Source organism: Vanessa cardui, chromosome 16 (assembly GCF_905220365.1).
Source record: "Vanessa cardui chromosome 16, ilVanCard2.1, whole genome shotgun sequence".
In the NCBI taxonomy this organism is placed as follows: domain Eukaryota; kingdom Metazoa; phylum Arthropoda; class Insecta; order Lepidoptera; family Nymphalidae; genus Vanessa; species Vanessa cardui.
The window spans coordinates 6,263,883-6,283,302 of NC_061138.1; the positions used below are offsets into that span (position 1 = coordinate 6,263,883).

General features: G+C 36.5%; 1 protein-coding gene across 1 annotated transcript; it reads right to left on the reverse strand.

Annotated features, from left to right (window-relative positions):
- Positions 1 to 15,680: 15,680 nt before the first annotated feature.
- LOC124536499 lies at positions 15,681 to 17,032 on the reverse strand. The gene is made up of 2 exons (XM_047113054.1): positions 16,637 to 17,032; positions 15,681 to 15,926 (listed from the first exon to the last, which is right to left on the reverse strand). Exons 1-2 carry the CDS (start codon positions 16,956 to 16,958, stop codon positions 15,799 to 15,801), a joined length of 450 nt encoding a protein of 149 aa, XP_046969010.1. The 5' UTR covers positions 16,959 to 17,032; the 3' UTR covers positions 15,681 to 15,798.
- Positions 17,033 to 19,420: the final 2,388 nt, after the last annotated feature.

Genomic DNA, 19,420 nt, shown 5'->3' on the forward strand with positions numbered 1-19,420 from the left:
AGGTACGATGAAATTTTTAATTAAATTTCTATAGTCTGTAAAAGTTTGCATCAAACCAACACGTCCTTCTTTATCCGGTTCTATCGAATATCGATGTTATTACATTTACAATCTTGTCAATACTTGTGAACGTACGTCAAAGCATCCTGAGCATATGTCTTGGACTTCATGTACGAAGATCTTTGTCCAATATCAGCAGCTACTTTATATATCTATTTGTATCTCGTAAATAAATGTACTCTTTATAGTTTAATCGTTCGTTCTCGACCATAGCGTACATGTCAACAATGAATTGTTAAAACAGTTGACGACACTTCAGAATATAGTTAGATTGATGATTGTCTCTAATCATTATACGGTACGCAAAAAAATCCATACAACCAACTTTTCGATGTCACAGAGCCTGTCGTGAGAATATTTTGATACAGTCCTCGGATCATCTCGATGATATCCATCTTCTGCTCGCATATACATAATTGGATAATCGTAATAATTGTCATACGATTGATGTGTTTCAGCGACACCTTGAATGTTTTTGTGTGGCTTCGTGATAACAGTACCTCGTTTTGTAATTTCTCTACCGACAACTACAGCTATGACTTCAGGAGCTACAGCAGCATAAAACGCCCTTCATGCTCTGCATTCAATGGCGTTCTATCTGCATTGATAATGACTTTGAATCATTTGTTGTTTCACCTTCTAGAGCACCTAGTTTCACCTATTAAAACTGTTAAAATCATTAACTCAACATTTATTTTCATAAAGCATAATCCTAATTTTAGCGATGATTTCTCGATTAGTTGTGGTACTGAACATGCATCGACGATCAATCTTTTCCTACGTTGTCCATGAAATAAATGTCCAGAAAGTGGAGATTTTATTTAGATACTAGAAGCAGTGAACCAATCATATGATACACTTTAAACGTAGACATGAAGTTATTGTATTGTACAATATTTGTTGCTCCAAATGATATACTTTCAAAGCAAGAATTGTAATTTCTAATATGCTAAAGGAAATATTCAGACTCCTCAGTAGTTCCCGTAACGTAAATAAGAAGAGGTTCTGGTGGTTCAACCAGATGTGGTAAATACATTTTGCCAGTGGAGTAGCACTATATCAGCAGTTTATTTTAAACATCATAGCGTGACATTATGGGCATACTATAGTCATTGAACCAATGATCACAACTGGATTTATTGAGATTGGTTCTAGTTCTTGACTTAGTCTATTTTAATCGTTGATCATCCAGTCGTTGGGCTCGCTCGTCAGGTTTTTCAGTTTCCCTTGATGAAGATTCTTGTTCGAAGATCTAGAACTTGATCATTACGTTGACTAACTGTTTTGGCAACTCTCAAAGTAGAAATTCGGATTCTATTTGTGTGTAAACGTATTTCTTGTTGGTATGTTGTTTCCGTAGCTCTTTTGGATGACGCAGCGCATATATTATTGTTGATGTTCCTATTTTTTGTTTCTTCAATGTCGTGGTAGTTTCTATTTATATCACGGTAGCATGCGTAAGCGATCCCGTGGCGTCCGCCGAAAGACGGAGAGGGTACCGCTGGTTTTTTAGTGGGTAAACCCGGCGTACTTGGGCGCACTAGGCGTCCAGGGCTCCGGGGAGTCCCACACACCCCCCCACTTTCCATCGAGTGGGGGAAGCGCGTAAAGCGTTTTTCCAGCGAGAAAAAAAAATAAAATAAAAAAATAAAAAAAAAAGTTTCTATTTATATAAATTATTTTATTCTATGATGATCAATGCATTTGCATTTTTTATTTCATATTTTATAATTATCGGTGGATCGACATAGAAATGCATCGTGATACTCGTAAGGGCCATCTGTTGGTAATTTTTACGGATGAAATAATCATTTTCTCCGTGAAAAAATACTTGTACGTACTCATTTTCATGACAATCGGTTGAACGGTGTAGATATATTTAGATCGAAGCGCTACCTGGTGGCGAGTTACATCAATAGGGATAACATAATCTCTTTATTCATTTAATCTTAATGATCGATCAAAGTTTCTGAGTTTATTAATGACACACATACAAACACATCCAGTTTTGTATTATATATAGATAGCCTATCATTATACCAATATGTATACCAATTTTTATAAAGATCGTTGCATCTGTTCTTGAGTTATAGCAGAACATACAGACAGACAAAAATGTCAAAAATTGTAAAAATTATGTCACTCAATCATAAAAAGAATACTTATGACGAATTACGACAAAAATAAGTTTACAGACAGACTCAAGATATTTATATAGCAGTATAGATTTAGTATTCACGTGCGATAGCTTTATTATTAGCATATTTCATGTACAACTTTGGTGTTTCTATACTTATTTCTATGCTTCTGTTTTATTTAATAGTTTTTTTTTTTTTTTTTTTTTTTTTTAATTTGGGATGATTGAGAGTGTTATAAACGCAGGAATAGACAAATATTAGGTTGGGGAAAAAGTCTTTTCGCATATAGTATGTATGAACTTGTAATAAAGTCTCTTTGGCTATACCATTTGTATCTGGCTGGTTTTGGTATCATTAAAAAGTTTTAATTTTAAAGAAGGCACTTCCAAATTCAAATTAGGAATTTGTGTGATTTTCATTTGTTTTTGTCGTTGTTAAAATGAGTGAATCTAAAGAAGAAATTCGATACATTTTAAAATTTTACTATAAAAAAGGTAAAAATGCAACTCAAGCCGCGAAAAAAATTTGTGATGTTTATGGACCTAATGCAGTATCTGTGAGAGTAGCGCAAGTTTAGTTTAAGCGTTTTCAAGCCGGAAATTTTGATATCAAAGATGCATTTCGCTCTGGTCGCCCTGTTACGGACAAAATTGATGCCATTTTTGAAAAAGTGGAGCAAGATCGGCATATTAGTAGTTACGATGTAGCTGAAGAACTGGCAATTGACCACAAAACGGTTTTGACTCATTTGAATAAAGCTGGGTACACAAAAAAGCTCGATATATGGGTGCCTCATGAACTCACTGAAAGAAACCTAATGAACCGTGTACTCATTTGTGATTCTTTATTACGACGTAATGAAACCGAACCATTTTTTGAAGAAGCTGATAACTGGTGATGAAAAGTGGATCACATACGACAAGAACGTGCGAAAAAGATCGTGGTCAAAGGCCGGTCAAGCTTCACAGACTGTGGCAAAACCCGGATTAACTCGCAACAAGGTAATGCTGTGTGTATGGTGGGATTGGAAGGGCATCATTCATTATGAGCTGTTACCGCCCGGCAGGACCATCGATTCAGAACTGTATTGCGAACAATTCATGAGATTGAAGCAAGAAATTGAGAGAAAGCGGCCAGAATTGATCAACAGAAGGGGTGTGGTTTTTCACCATGTCAACGCTAGACCTCACACATCTTTAGCCACTCAACAAAAATTACGAGAGTTTGGCTGGGAGGTATTAATGCATCCGCCATATAGTCCTGACCTTGCACCTTCAGATTTTCATCTGTTTCGGTCTCTGCAGAATTCCTTAGGCAGTGTCAGGTTAACATCACGAGAGAACTGCCAAAACCACTTGTCGCAGTTTTTCGATCAGAAGCCCCAAAATTTTTACAGCAATGGGATCATGTCACTACCAACAAGATGGCAAAAAGTTATGGAACAAAATGGCACCTACATACTTTAGTCAAATGTAAATAAACTATAAAAAAAACTTTTTGAATTTTCATATAAAATACGAAGAAACTTTTTCCCCAACCTATTATAATCAGAAAGCTTCCAACTACTAATAGTGGCGTCAATGAAGCCTTTGCTTCGAAAGTCCTCAAGAACAGCTCCGATTGTGATGTTTTTTTTTTTTAAATTTAGGTTTTTTATATTATTTAAAATCAGAAACCTCTTAGAGCGGGGACGGAACTATTTATATTGTTTAAACAATATCAACGATATTTATATAAAAAATTAAGTTTGGTCTCTATTTTTTGTAAAAAAATCTCCATATAATAATCTCATTGTAACAAATAGTTGTTACAAAGAAGTTTTTAACAACAATTTAATATTAAAATAAAAAAAAAAAATCCTTTTTTTTTAAATATATTCAAGGCGATTTTCTTCACTAATTTTTTAAATAGAATTATTTAGCTAAAGAAGCAGCGCATCCGTAACAACATATATATAATATTGAACGTTGAATTAGAAAGTTTTGTGAGGTATAGGTACTATTCGTACAATACGTAGAAATTGACCTTTTTGTCGTTTAGGTAGTCCTAAAATATATATATAGTAATAAAAGCGTACAACTTAATTCCTTACCTCCGACAGAAGATGCAGCAAAACAACATATTAAAAGAGTCTACTTACAAGTTCAGCAATGGAAAAATAATTCATCGATACCACCTGAAGAATGGGGTTGGCGAAGAGAGAATTATTTAAAACCAATCAAAATGACACAACCAGCAGCACCTGACAACGTTTTAAAATTAATATTTTGCTCTTGCAAAACAGGATGCGGTTCAGCGTGTGGCTGCTGAAAAAGTGGTCTTCATTGCTCACCAGCCTGCATAGTTTGCAGTGGAAATGACTGCAGTAACCACCCACAACTTGAAGAAGATGAAGAAGTCTCCGAAATGCAAAATGATAATGAAAATTAAATGTACTTTTTTTGTATTTAACGTAATGAATTTTCTATGGTCAATAAAAAATTTGTATTTTGGTTCACAAATTAATTCCATGTCATTACTACACAGAACAAACTTATAGATAATTGTTTATAACATTCATTAATATATTTACAAGTTTTTAATGGATTTAATTTTTTGATTTAATGGAAGGTTTGGAATATGTTCCAAACCTTCTCCTCAAAGGGAGAGGAGGCCTTTAGCCCAGCAGTGGGATATTTACCGGCTGTTACTTTACTTTACTTTTACTTTTTTTAATGGATATTGTATAGTAGAATTTTTTTTTGTGCATCAATATCGTTGATATTGTTTAAACAATATAAATAGTTCCGTCCCCGCTCTAAGAGGTTTCTGATTTTGAATAATATAAAAAAACAAAATTTAAAAAAAAAAAAACATCAAAATCGGAGCTGTTCTTGAGGACTTCCGAAGATTGCCTGTTTTATGTATTCATTGACTCCACTATAAGCTATTGGGAGTGACACGTGTTATTCAACCATAAAAGATAGACAAAGGCTGTCATGGGATATTTTTTATATAATTTTAAGGAGAACATTTCCGTAATACACAATTTCTTTGTAGCTTTAACCATTAAGATTGTACACGCGACGGAAGCTTAAAATATGGAGTAACTTCTCCCGTTTTCCCGACATTTCCCTCCACTGCTCTGCTCCTATTGACTGTAGCATGATGAAAAGTATACTATAACCAGCTCAGGAGTACGAAAAATAATTGTACCAAGTTTTGTTAAAATCCGTCGAGTAGTTTTTGTTTCTATAATAGTTATCCGGACAGACAGACAGACAGACAAAAATTTTACTGATTGCATTTTACCATCAGTATCGACCCCTTTTCAACCTCTGATAGTTATTTTGGAAAAATATTTCATATACAGAATTGACCTCCCTACAGATTTATTATAAGTATAGATAAATAATTTTCTAAATTCAATTATAAAAGTCAAAACTTGGACCACAAATCTAAGATATATGTCATGATTTTTTTAAATGTACTTATATAATTTGAATTGAAATAATAATATTTAGTACGGCTTTAATTTTGAAATACGTTTTTATCGGAAATAATATTTATTAATATAATTATTGATTCGGTTATTGACACCGTATAGTGGGACTCCCGTCACTTCCTCTCGTGGCGTGGTGCGGCGAGTTGCTTCTTTTTTTTTCTTGCTGGAAAAATGCATTACGCGCTTCCCCCATGTGATTGAAAGTGGGGGCGGGTGTGGGACTCCCCGGAGCCTTGGACGCCGAGTGCGCCCAGGCACGCCGGATTTACCCACTAAAAAACCAGCGGTACCATCTCCGTCTTTCGGCGGAGGCCACGGAATCACTAACGCATACTACCGTGACGCCCTGACGGTCGGCCCTCTAACACCTAGGGAGGATTCCCGAGGTACTGGTACACCCCCTGGTCCCTGCGGCGCCTATTGAGGCGGGTGGAGAATGTGCCCGTAGCGCCTTTTCCTCCTCCCCGGTCGTCTTCTGCGGAGCGAGTCAGCGGCGGCATTATTTTCTCGCTCCCGCTCCGCAGCTTCCTTCTGCGACATGACACTTTCGCAGAAGGAGTGCATCTCTGACCAGCACATTTCGCTACTGAGCATGGCGTTGATAACGCTCGGCAGCGAGAGGTCTCCGCCCATAGTCGCCGCAAGGATGTTCCTCTGGGGCCCCCACGCAGCACACTCATACAGGGTGTGGTACGCCGTGTCCACTGGCGCACCACACTCGTGGCAGGAGGGTGACTCCTCCCGCCGCGCTATCCCGTGCAGGTACTTACCGAAACATCCGTGTCGCTAGGCCCGCGGCGAGTTGGCACTGCCTGGCACGAGAAAAACAAAAGGCGGTGGATTTTGAACGGGCAGGGCAGAAGAAAGCTAGATTCGTGGATGGGCGGTAAAAGGATATACAATAAGCAGATAAATAATATATGTATCGATTGGTAAAGTCATATAGTGACACAAACGAATGTTATGTGAGTAGTTTTATCACATATATTTCTTAATTCTAGTTCTTAGATTTAGTTTTATAAAGTTCTTTCATAGTTTTAAATGAAATTGGTTAATATTTTCCGCATTGAAATGTTGCAAATTATTTAACACATGATAGACGTGGTTGTCACGATTCGACGCCGCATGAATCACACACTCATTCAGTCTAAATATTTGTATTGACTTGTCGGTGTTTGTTCGGTTACATTGTCCACCATAATATCTTGCATCAGCACACGATTGAACTGTTGGAAACAAATGTTTACGCAATACGATACAAATATACATTTAGTTTTAACTTTCGTGTATCCAAATTTAACGAAAAACAATTGATATAATAAAAACCCCCACTTTTTGATAATTTAATTATTCAAATTTAATAACTTAACTACAGTACTCAATACAAAATGACTTGTATTATTACTGATGGCTTTGTGCTAGCCCGTCTGAGAGGTACCACCCACTCATTATTTATTCTTCCGCCAAATAACAGTATTGTTATGTTCTGGTTTGAAGGGTGAGTGAGCCAGTGTAACTACAGGCACAAGGGACATAACATCTTAGTTCCGCAGGTTGGTTGCACATTGACGGTGTACAGAATAGTTAATATTTCTTACAGCGTCATTGTCTATGGGTGATAGTGACCACTTACCATCGGGTGGCCCATATCCGCCAACCTATACCATAAAAAAAACATTAATGGCTTGATTTCCATGTTTGACTTTTTTTAATTCGAAACAATGTAAGGCATGACACAGACACGCGTCTATGAGAGGTATTGTGGCATTCGGAGCATTGCGTCTAACGTCTATGCGTAAAGTGTGGCGGCCATTTTGATTAAAATGGAATCGGAAAGTCCTCTACAATCACTAGTATTTAGTTATTAGAAAATTGATTTAATATGTTTATTAACAGCTGTTATAAAATATTTTTTGTTGTGGTGCAAGCGACCAACGCAGCGAGCTAGTTAGTGAATACCGTCTCATCCGTAAAAAGATTTACCGCAGCACACGAAGAGACCGTAGAATATGGGCTGATCGTGTGGCAGAACACGCGCAGCTAGCTGCCAATAGCGGAAATCTGCGGGAATTGTACAAATCAACCAAGACCTTATCGGAGAAGCTTCATTCCAGGAAAGTTCCACCTATACGTGATAAAGACTGAAAGACCATTGCAACAACTGAAGGGCGGCTAAGTTGCTGGCATGAACACTTTGTGGAAGTCTTTCACCAAAACCCTATCTCATCGAACCACATACCCAGCACTAGTCAGATCGGTTGTCTCGACATCAGCACAGACGAATGGCGACACCGGAAATCGATCTCATAGCAGGAGAAATGCTAAAAGCCGACCCAACATCTGCCGTGAACGCCCTCACCCCTTTGCTGCATAAGATCTGGACCGCTGAAAATCTCCCCGACGACTGGAACAAGGGATTACTAATAACTGTGCCAAAGAAAGGAGACCTTAGCCAATGTAACAACTGTCGTGGAATCACGCTGCTATCGGTCCCGTCGAAAATACTCTGTAGAGTAATTTTGAATAGGCTCAGTAAAGCGGTAGAACCTATGCTCCGCAGAGAACAGACAGGTTTCCGAGCAAAAACTAAATGAAAAATGAAAAACCGAAAAAAAACAGAAATGCAAAGCGACCTGACCTTTGTAGACTTCGAAAAGGCCTTTGATACTGTGCAATGAACTAGCATGTGGGCACGTTTAAGTGAAATTGGAGTACCGAACAAGATAGCAAATCTGATTAGAGCCATGTACGCGCACTATTCTTGCCAAGTCTGTCATGAAGGACTTATATCCGATGGCATCACCGTAGATGCGGGTGTTCGCCAGTGATGTCTTCTTTCACCTCTGCTGTTTCTGATCGTTCTCAATGGTATCATGTTACGAGTGAATGCTGACAAACGCCGCGGTATAGAATGGGGAATAACAGAAGTTCTGGAAGACTAAGACTACGCCGGCGACCTATGTCTACTCAGCCATACTCGATCAGACATGCAAGTCAAAATCGACGACCTGAAGAGAGAAGCAGCAGCAGCAGGACTCAACATCAATATAAAGAAGACCAAAGAAATGATATCTGGAGTGCGAAACACGTCACCTTTATATATATATAGGCCAGGAGCAGGTGGATCGCGTCCACCAGTTTACCTACCTTGGCAGTATTGTGTCAGAGACTGGAGGAACTGAGGAGGATATAACCTCACGGATAACCAAAGCGAAGGCCGCTTTCGCACAACTTCGCCCGATTTGGCAGTCCCGGAAACTGACCAAAAGGATTAAGTTAAAGATCTTCAGGTCCAATGTGAAGACCGTTCTGCTATACGGGTGTGAGACGTGGAAAGTGACAAAAGACCTCATGCAGAGACTCCAAGTATTCGTCAACAGGTGCCTGCGTCGAATTCTCCAAATATTCTGGCCCGAAACAATCTCCAACATAGCTCTGTGGCGGAGATGCCATGAATATTCCATCGACCAGCAAATAAAGCACCGCAAGTGGCATTGGATCGGTCATACTTTGCGAAGGGCACCAGACCATATCCCTAAACAGACTTTGGATTGGAACCCACAAGGCAAGAGAAAGCGTGGCCGACCGAGACAAACCTGGCGACGCTCGGTTCTGGACGAACTCAAGCCGCTTCGCAAAACGTGGCAAGAGACGTAGCATGAAGCCCAATACAGGACTGGCTGGAGACTCTTTGTGGACGCCCTCTGCCCCATCCAGGGGACCTAGGAAAATAAGTCAAGTAAGTCAAGTGGTGCAAGATTCGTTTTTTAAATTTCTCACATAGGTAAAAAATGAAAAATTTTGTAAAGACTAGACCCGCGTCTCTAAGTAAAATCTCTAAGGCTTATTGACATTCAAATTTTCGTCAACATTGTTTTATGATGGCTACCTATCTAAATATTAATAAAAAAATATACAATACCATAACAAAATAAAGAAATTATTCTCTAGTGTAAAAAAAAAATTGTCACACATTTTGATGCTTATAAAATTGTTTAATGAAATAATAAATAAAAATTTAAATACAAAGAAAAACCGACTTCAAACAAAACACTATTTTAAAACAAATAAATATGCTCTAGAAAGTAATAAAAATAATTGCGTACTCAACATATTTTTTAAAGTCCTCCAAAGTAAAATGAAATGAAAAACTTTGGACCACTTAAAGGTCGATTTACGATTATATAACGTAGTTATAGTTATTGTTATATTTGGAGCCTGTGTCAGCCTCGAACGAGGGGAAGGCTTGTGTATATAATGCATGAACAATATAGTAAAGAAACACTGATAATTTTAGAAGTTTGCAATGTGATGTCGTAAATAAACAAATACATTTAGTATCAGTATTGCACCCGTGCGAAGCCGGGGCAGGTCACTAGTTGATTATAATATTCGACTATGACAATTACATGAACATACCACGTATTCCCTAACCACATTGGTTACTCAAATATCCAAATAACCTATAAATAAAAGATTCAGCCGAGTATCGCTAACGTGTTCCTCAAAATTGTTTCGTTACCTTCCGTTCCGTTACTTTGTCATGGATCCTATGCTCGGAAACTTACCAAACTTTCATTAAACTACCCTTGAAATATATTTTTTATACTAAAAAAGAGTCATCAAAATTGGTTCAAAATTGGTTGGCGCAATTTTGAGTTATTCACCTATCTATCGCGCACATACATACATAATGCAAATTTAAGACTTATATCGTTTTCATATGAATACCGTCATCAGAACTGGACAAAATTAAAATGGAACTACAAGGGAAGCACTACTTTACAAACAAAAAAAAAATACCCAATAAAAAGTTATGAGGTTTTTGAAGTCGGTTGAATATGTTTGATTTCGGAATAACAAAAAATTACTTTCTTTAACTAAATCTGCTTCACTAAAGTCAAATTTAAATTTATCAAACTAAACATTTATATCGAAAACGTATAGGATTCGTTTAGTTAACGGTTCTTTTTTCAAAGTTCAACCAGACCGCGAGTATCCGTCAATGTCTGTTACCTTTATCAAATCCATTTATCTCTGTTTCGACAGTTTACCAATTTGAGTTGGATGCAACGTTGCGGAAAAATGCAACCTTACTGGAACAATACTGCAGCCGCAGCGAAGTGTCACGTGTAACATTCCGTTTCATGCAAAACTTTAAATCACATTATTATTTATTGTATACGGAGCATTGATCGTACTTACGTTGAACGTAACGTTTTGTTTTTATTTATTTTAATAAGAATCTCTTCGCAAGTTTTGAATAAAAATCATATTCTATATAATTTATAATTTGAAGTCATTTCGGATTGAGTTCATTGTGATTTCGGATTCCTATTATTAGACCCCGTTAGATATAACAATATATCTTAGATCAGAACGTATTTATGGTGTGCGTTGGAATACACATTACTTATGTTTTTTTGTAGATACATTTGATCGTCTGCTTACGAAAAATGGTAAATGGTACAAAACTTTGTGGATTCATTATTTATACTTCTTTTGGAATTTGATTAAATTATAAATAAGGTTATTTTCTAGAACTGAAAGAAGATCACCGATTGAGGCGAGTTCAGATTAAAGAAAGAAAAGTACTACATTAATTCCATGAAAGAATTAATTAAAATTGACCTTTTGTTTTTTTTTCTAATCCTACGAAAAACATAATAATTTTGAATATAAACGTATATGAATTCCAATAGAATTTTAATAATATAGTTTTAATTTTAAGAAATAAAATTAATAACTTGAAAAAGAAACGTATAATTTTCTGAACTCATTCAATTCATAAATAGAATAATTATAGAAACAATCGATAGATATGGCACAGAATAACAGACATCTTTGATAATCCCGATGACAAGTTTAAATTTAAAACGTTAGAAATGCTGTCAGATTATATCGGTATCCAGAGGCTGTATTAAGCCTTCAATTCAGCCAGGGATGCTCTATTCATACAATGTGCCATTCATTTATCAATATGTCACGTTCTATTCCTGAGACGGCATGCGTCGGTAACACCTTCATCAATTTGTTAAAGTGATCATTAGTATGATTCAGGTTCCACTACGTGCCAAGAGCAGAGTGTACACGCATAACATCGTCCGTAATCACTCATCTCATACATATATTAATAGCGTAAGCCGATTTTTATGCCAGTGATTCAGTTATGTTCTCGCTCTGAAAAACTCTAACCATATGCTGAAAAATAAAAAAGGATTTCTGATTGTAATTTACTAAATTGTTACTATTAAAGGAATAATTAATTTTAGAGAGCGGAAAAAGGATTTTGTCCATTTAGAAAGAGATACTACCGCTGTAAAGAAAAAAAATTAAAAACATAAACAAAATTAAAGTATATTGCTATCGAAAAACTCCAATACTCACTAAACGAATGTATAATAAGAGCAAATTTCATTTAAATAAGACGCATTTCACGCCGAGTGTAGATAAGTTCCTTGCAGTTAACAGTGAACAAAAAATAGCACTGTCAGGTTTCGAAATTTATAAAAAATCCACTAGTATACTATAAACATTTTAATTCTGAAAAAATAATGACTATCGTAATATGTTGTATTATATTTAATTATTATTATTTTGATGTACGTAAAATTAGTTTGTAGGAACTAGACAAGAAATACCTACTATAAGTATAAATAATGAATTCTATAGAAATGTGTGTCTTAGATTAATGCTCCTCAAAACAACGAAAAAAAATATGGATGAATCACTGTATCCATTTATACGCAAAATATATTTAGTCAATATTAAAAAATATGTGTATGTAATGATGTATGTGTTTTTATGTAAGTAAGCAATTCTATTGGTCAGTATCGAGTCACTTACTTTGAAAAATGTTTTACTACTACTTGTATTACTGGATATATATTAACGAAAGTAAAAGAAATGTATTCACTAAAAAGATAAAGTGCACTAGTGAATGTGGAATAAAAACAGAAAGCGCTTGAGACAGAATAGATGTCTGAACTAGAAAGTAACGTCTTATGTATTATTCTGAATACAATACAGGGGTAAGTTGTAAAGCGCATACCGCTGACTGTCGTGTTATATGACAAGTTTATGATCCAACAAAAACAGTTTAAAAAACTATTTATCAGTGATATAACCGCATAGCATATTTTCAAGTCAGGGTATTTACTTTGCCGAACCGAAGGTGCTGTTTAATTTTTCAATGAAGTAAGTGTAACGCTTTATTAGTAAATGATTTGAAGAGAAGAGTGAGGTGAAGACTTTAATTTCATTTGATATGATTATGCATTTGTATCAGCGTATTGATATATTTGGAATAAGTAAAATTTATATGTATACTTTCGTTTGGATATTAAAAGTAACACTACTACCCAAATCTGCAACATTTCTTCGATGTATTAAATTGGGGAGATATGGCTGTAGTCAAATTGTGAAATGACAATGACTACTACCAGAATTTCATAGTTCAACCTGACGTCTGAGAATAATTTATGAATTTAAATCATTTAAAATATTATTTCATAGTACTTATTAAAGTATATCGGAGTTTACCATTGATAAAAGAATGAAATAATTACCATAAAGCAACGTATTTGTCTGTATTATATCATCAGTTAGACTGTCGATCTGGTCACGGAAGCCACTGAAACGCAAGGACGACGACTATTGTGGAAAATTGTAGGGACTTTGTCCAGCAGTGAACGTCTTTTAGCTAAAATGATGATGATAACGAAGTGTTAGTTCAACTAGATAAACGCGAGTGTCATTTTTACGAAGTACACTGATTATTAATACGAATAGACTGATAATTTGGCGCGGAAAGGCTAGGCTTCGCGAGTACATCGATGTACAGCGACTAAACATCAACAATCGATGGAATCAAATTAATTCCTGCCGCTATAATTATAAAGCCTCGTATCCTCTATAAAAAAACTTACGTTCACTACTTAACTACTAAAAAAAGTAGTAACAGATGATTCCATATAAGTATTTATGTTTATAGGTATGATAATATATGAACTTATTAGCAAACTTCATTCAGAATTCGCGAACAAATGCGGTCCTTAAAACGATCGCTTTTCCTTAACATAAAATCTCGCTTTTAGGTCATGAGGAATCACATAATATCGTCATTACCAACTTGTACGCTCTGAAGCTTAGAGATTCTTTCGTTTATTACTATCGAAAAGGCATTACCGAGGCACGTATGAACTACAAATACGCATTTTGGTTGAGCAGTTCATGTAATGATAGTACGAGGGAGCACTAACGTCTACCAATATGTTAGTTCTAAAAGCTATATATATATTTGAATGCTATTCATATCGCGCTATTAACTTCTCATTTCGAAGTTATTATATTGGATCGATTTTTATAAGTCCAAATATATTTTTAATGTGCAAAAGATTTATGTTGTGTTATATAAAAAAAAATATGTAACTCAGTCTGCCCTGATTATAGCTTTAGAATGTTCACAACTAACCACAATTATAATGTACCTAAAGATGTACTAAAAATAATGTTTTGTGCTTATTTAATTTAGTAAAGTAACAGCCTGTAAATTACCCACTGCTGGGCTAAGGCCTCCTCTTCCATTAAGGAGAGGGTTTAGAAAATCACGATGCTCCAATGCGGGTTGGTAAAATTTTGTGTATCATAAAATTTATACAATACTAGTGTCGCCCGCGGCTTCGCTCGCATTTTAGGGGTTTGTCTGACGTGTGTTAGGCAAAAAAGTAGCCTATGCCCTTCCATGGAATTCAAATTTGCTTCATACCAAATTTCAACTAATTTGGTTCAGTAGTTTGGCAGTGAAAGACATACAGACAGACAGAGTTATTTTCAGATTTATGGTATTATCATAGAAAGAAGTAAAGATTAATTCAAATACATAGAAGTTTGATAAACATTGTTAAGGAATAGTTTTATTTGCAATAGAATGAATCTCTATTGTAGCTCGTGTTCCAAAGGTGTATTCTAAATATTTGTTAACACGGTAAATATTCGATCGTTTCTCGGTTGAATACACGATCACAATGCGGAGATAGTTTTGGGTGACAAAGGCTCGTAAACATTTGTTAGCTATTCCTTTGTTCTATCAATGGCGCTCACCGAGACATGTCCGGGCGTCTGTTGCGAGCTAGCCGTAGATACGGAATATATGGTTACATAATAGTCTATTGAATCTGCAACAAACCAAACTTAAAATTATTTCTATAAAATATTTTATGTAGAAATATTTTTTTGATAGTGATGTAGGAATTGTTTATCTGTAGCTTTGTATATTATTTTTAAATTATACTTGTATACCATGATACTATATAACAGGTTGTATAGCCCGCAGCTTCAATCACGTTTTGGTGCCTATCCTTTCTCAGGGTTCAAATTTGCTCATACCAAAAATTTATCAAATTCGTTTCAGTGGTTTAACAGTGGAAGCGGAACAGACAGATTTACTTTCGTATTTATATAAGTACAAATATAGTAAATTCTAACTGAAAAATAAATGCTAGACAAAATGCTAGACTAATATACATAAAACTTAAAAAAGATGTAGCGCGTTTCGAAAAAAGTTTTTACATAAAATAAATAATAAAACCTATATAAGAAGCTGCTGCGCTCCATTGTTTTACCCGATTTCAAATTCAAAAGCCACTCGATGGCTTTAATTTTTAGGATGCTTACGTGACAAGCATAAATTTCATGATCTGGTGATTAATATAAAACATAAAAAAGCCACGACCTTAAAAATTATAAACGGACACAATTATGTAAGAAATTAATTAAATGATTTCGACTTTCGACTTTGTTTGTTCATTAAAGTATTTAAAAAAATACTTTAATGAACAAACAATGTGTGCTGCCATCACAAATATATATTATTATCGACCAGAAGTGAAAGTAATTAAAAAAAATACAAAACGAACACAAAATTATATTTAAAGATATTACAAAAATTATTAATTTAATTATATTTAAATATTAAACAATTAAATGAATTTAGCAAGTAAACTTCGTCCACACGCTCCGACCGTCCGAGCAAAAATGTGTCCACCACACCGCGAGTGTTCCCCATCTTGACATCTGGCATGACTTGGTGGCGTGATCGCTAGCCACGCCCCTTTCCTATGGGCTATCTTCTAACACGGCCTCTCCTGACGGGCGGGCGTCCACGTCCGCAACCCTGGTACGCTCGCAGCTTGGCCCTGGCTGACCTTCTGCCGACGCATCGTGCAACAAGTCATCTAATTCCGCTAAGAATAAAACAAATAAATATTAGAATTTATCTTTTAAATTCCTTAATAAGCACTCCTTTCATATACAAATGTTCATACTTCATAACATTGCACACAAACATCTCTCATAAAGCATTCAAGCGATTAACTTCATGCATACATATCGATCTATCGAGGGCCCCCATTTGCACACACATGTCAATTGACCAAATTACGCATATAATGGTAGTGACTAGTATACCATGACAGCGCTCCATCTGAGCTAACTGCCCTGCCGTGACAGAGATTACATCTCCATGGCAACGTTAATATGACACAAACTCCAATGAGTAGGTCATCTGCCGTGACAGAGAAAACATCTCAATGTCAACGTGAATATGGCAAATACTCCAAATGAGTAAGTCCATCTGCCGTGACAGAGAAAACATCTCCATGTCAACGTGAATATGGCAAATACTCCAAATGAGTAAGTCCATCTGCCGTGACAGAGAACACATCTCCATGTCAACGTGAATATGGCAAATACTCCAAATGAGTAAGTCCATCTGCCGTGACAGAGAAAACATCTCCATGTCAACGTGAATATGGAAGGGGTTCCAGTGGAACATTCCATCTATCGTGGTATATAATCACACTCGATACCATCACTCAAAATTATACGTTTCTATAAACAAAATATAATTATATTTGCACAAATATACCAAAAAATAATGGCAATTGTAACTCACAGTCAAAAAATGCTGCGCAGCTCTCGGGAGTCCACTCTCCTGCCCATGCCACCATATTTTCCGCTGCGGCTTCTGTACGCTTTCCGTACGAGCCAGCTAACAACTCCAACTCGTAGCGATGATGTGGAAGTTGTTTAAGGACCTTGTAGGGGCCACGCATGCAAGAATCTAATTTGCCTACTGACTGAGATGTTTTAATCACGAATACCAAATCGTTAACATTAAATACATTCGGTGATTTACGAGCTTTATTCACGTAATCATCTTGTTTTTGCTGATTAGTCGTCAAAAGTGACGTGGCACGTTGTCTACGTAGCGTCATGGTTGCCTCACGGTTAGGATTGGCAATATCTATCGCAACATCTCGGACAAGGGCGCGTATTACTGGTGTTGAAGAGTCGCTACCAATAAGTAATTGAAGAGGTGACATATTAGTGGTGCTATGTTTAGTACTATTTATTATGAGTTGCGTTTTCCACAGAACATCAGACCAACATTGATTTTTATGATTCACTTCGATTCGGAGTAGATTCAATAACGTTCGGCAATACCGCTCAGCCTGTCCATTTTCGTGGTGCATACTTGGCGTGATAAAATGAATGTCACTACCAAATGATTTAACCATATCTTTAAACGCGGCGCTTTCAAACATCCGGCCTCGATCAGTGACCAAAAGTTTTGGAGACCCAAACAGTGAAATCGCGTCGGTAAAAGCTCTTTTTAACTCATTTGTATCTTGACGGTAAAGTGAGTATAAGAGACAATATTTCGTGAAAGCGTCAATTATTATTAATATATTCGTATAACCTTGAGATTCTGGTAAAGGACCAAGAACGTCCATATGTACTACTGAAAATGGAACGTCAGGCTTAGACCAGGATTCTATCGGTTGATGAGGGGCTCGTGGTACCCGTTTGTGAGAAAGACATACGATACAGTGCTTTATATATTTCCTTACAAAAGCACGCAAACCGGGGAACCAAAAATGCCGTAATATGAGTTCTACTGTTTTATCGTAACCTATGTGGTCTTGGTCGTCGTGAAAAACGTGAAGTAGGCTTAATCGATACCCCTTAGGAATATAACATAATAGGCGGGATTCTTCACCAATGACACAATATTTAACATATAAAAGTCCGTTTTTAAGGACATATCGGGAAGAATCTAATTGCCCATTATTAAGCTTATCGATAAGGTTAAGCGTCTCTTCGTCCGCGGATTGAGCTAACTTAGCCCATTTTTTCGGGTTTTGTATATGACATACATCGACAGGGTTCCGACTCAGATAATCGGCGTGAGACATAAAAGACCCCTTCCTATACTCAAATGTATACTGGAAGTCTTGCATGAAAAGCCACCATCTGGCTACACGTGGAAGTAAATCTTTTTTTCGTTCGGTTAATTTTAAGGCGTTACAGTCAGTAATAATTTTGAAAGATATTCCTAACAAGTATTTTCTAAAATTTTGAAGGGCCTTCACTACAGCCAAGGTTTCCAGTTCGTACGAATGGTACTTGGATTCCGCACCTTGAGTGGATTTACTGAAATACGCGACCGCGCGCCTGAGTCCACCCGCGTGTATTTGTATTAATACCGCACCATAACCTATTGCGCTTGCGTCGGTATGCAATTCGGTCGGTAATTTAGGGTCATAAATAGCAAGGACGGGTTCGTTTGTTAAGCAATCAATTATGAACTCACGTGCTTTATCTTGTTCTGGTCCCCACTCAAAGGACACATTATTTTTAGTTAGACGCGCAATACAAGCTGTTCGCTGAGCGTAATTCGGAATGTACCTTCTAAAATAGCCAGCAAGACCGAGAAACTGGCGAATTTGTTTGACGTTACGTGGCTTAGGCGAATCTATCAGCGCTTGTATTTTACGCATACTCGGCCTAACCTGACCATTTTTAATCACCCTTCCGAGATATTCGATTTCACTACTGAGGAAAGTGCATTTTTTCAAATTAATAGAAAACCCGGAAGATGTCAGCGTTTCTAAAACTTGTTTTAATAAAATTAACCCTTCAGATACAGAGTTCGATAACAAAAGGACATCGTCTATGTATACTAGAACCTGTTCCGAATCTATGAAACGCTTTAGTGTTTTTGAAATAATCCTTTGATAAACTACCGGCGCATTAGATAACCCGTATGGCATTTTAATATACTCAAAGTGACCTTCCGGCGTCACGAAAGCGGTTTTGGCAATTGAACTCGCTTCCATAGGTACCTGGTGGAAGCCAGTGGCCATGTCTAGGCTAGTAAAGAATTTACTTGATCCTAATCTGTCGATATGGTCCTCTATTAACGGTAACGGGAATTTATCTTTAATAGTTCGTGAATTCAAAACCCTATAATCGACACACATTCGGTCGGTACCGTCCTTTTTCTTAACTAGGATCACGGGACTAGCATATGGAGACTCGGATTCACGGATTATCCCTTTAGTCATTAAGTCCTTAATAATATTTCGAACGCGAACTCTCTCGTCATGTGACAACTTATACGGTCTATAACATACCGGTTCATTATTCGAAAGCTCAATTTTCATACTACCCGTCGTAACTGTTGAAGAAGCTGTGCCACTTATAAATGAATTTGAAAAATTATTAATAACCGATAAGAGCTGTTCTTTTTCTTCACCTTTAAGAGGTGTGTTAACATTATTAACGTCAAAAATATTGTTTACGTGTATAGGCGTAATTGAATGTGTCAAAAGTTGGACTCCGTTTTGTCGAAAATATGTCATGCCCTCGCGATTTAATATATCAGTACCAATAA

Bases quoted from the DNA above. Each gene is read 5' to 3' on its own strand.
- LOC124536499 (XM_047113054.1), bottom strand. From the start codon at position 16,958: ATGACGCTACGTAGACAACGTGCCACGTCACTTTTGACGACTAATCAG. The intron at 15,927-16,636 runs GTGAGTTACAAT...TTTTATTCTTAG, and splicing joins CTGCGCAGCATTTTTTGACT to CGGAATTAGATGACTTGTTG.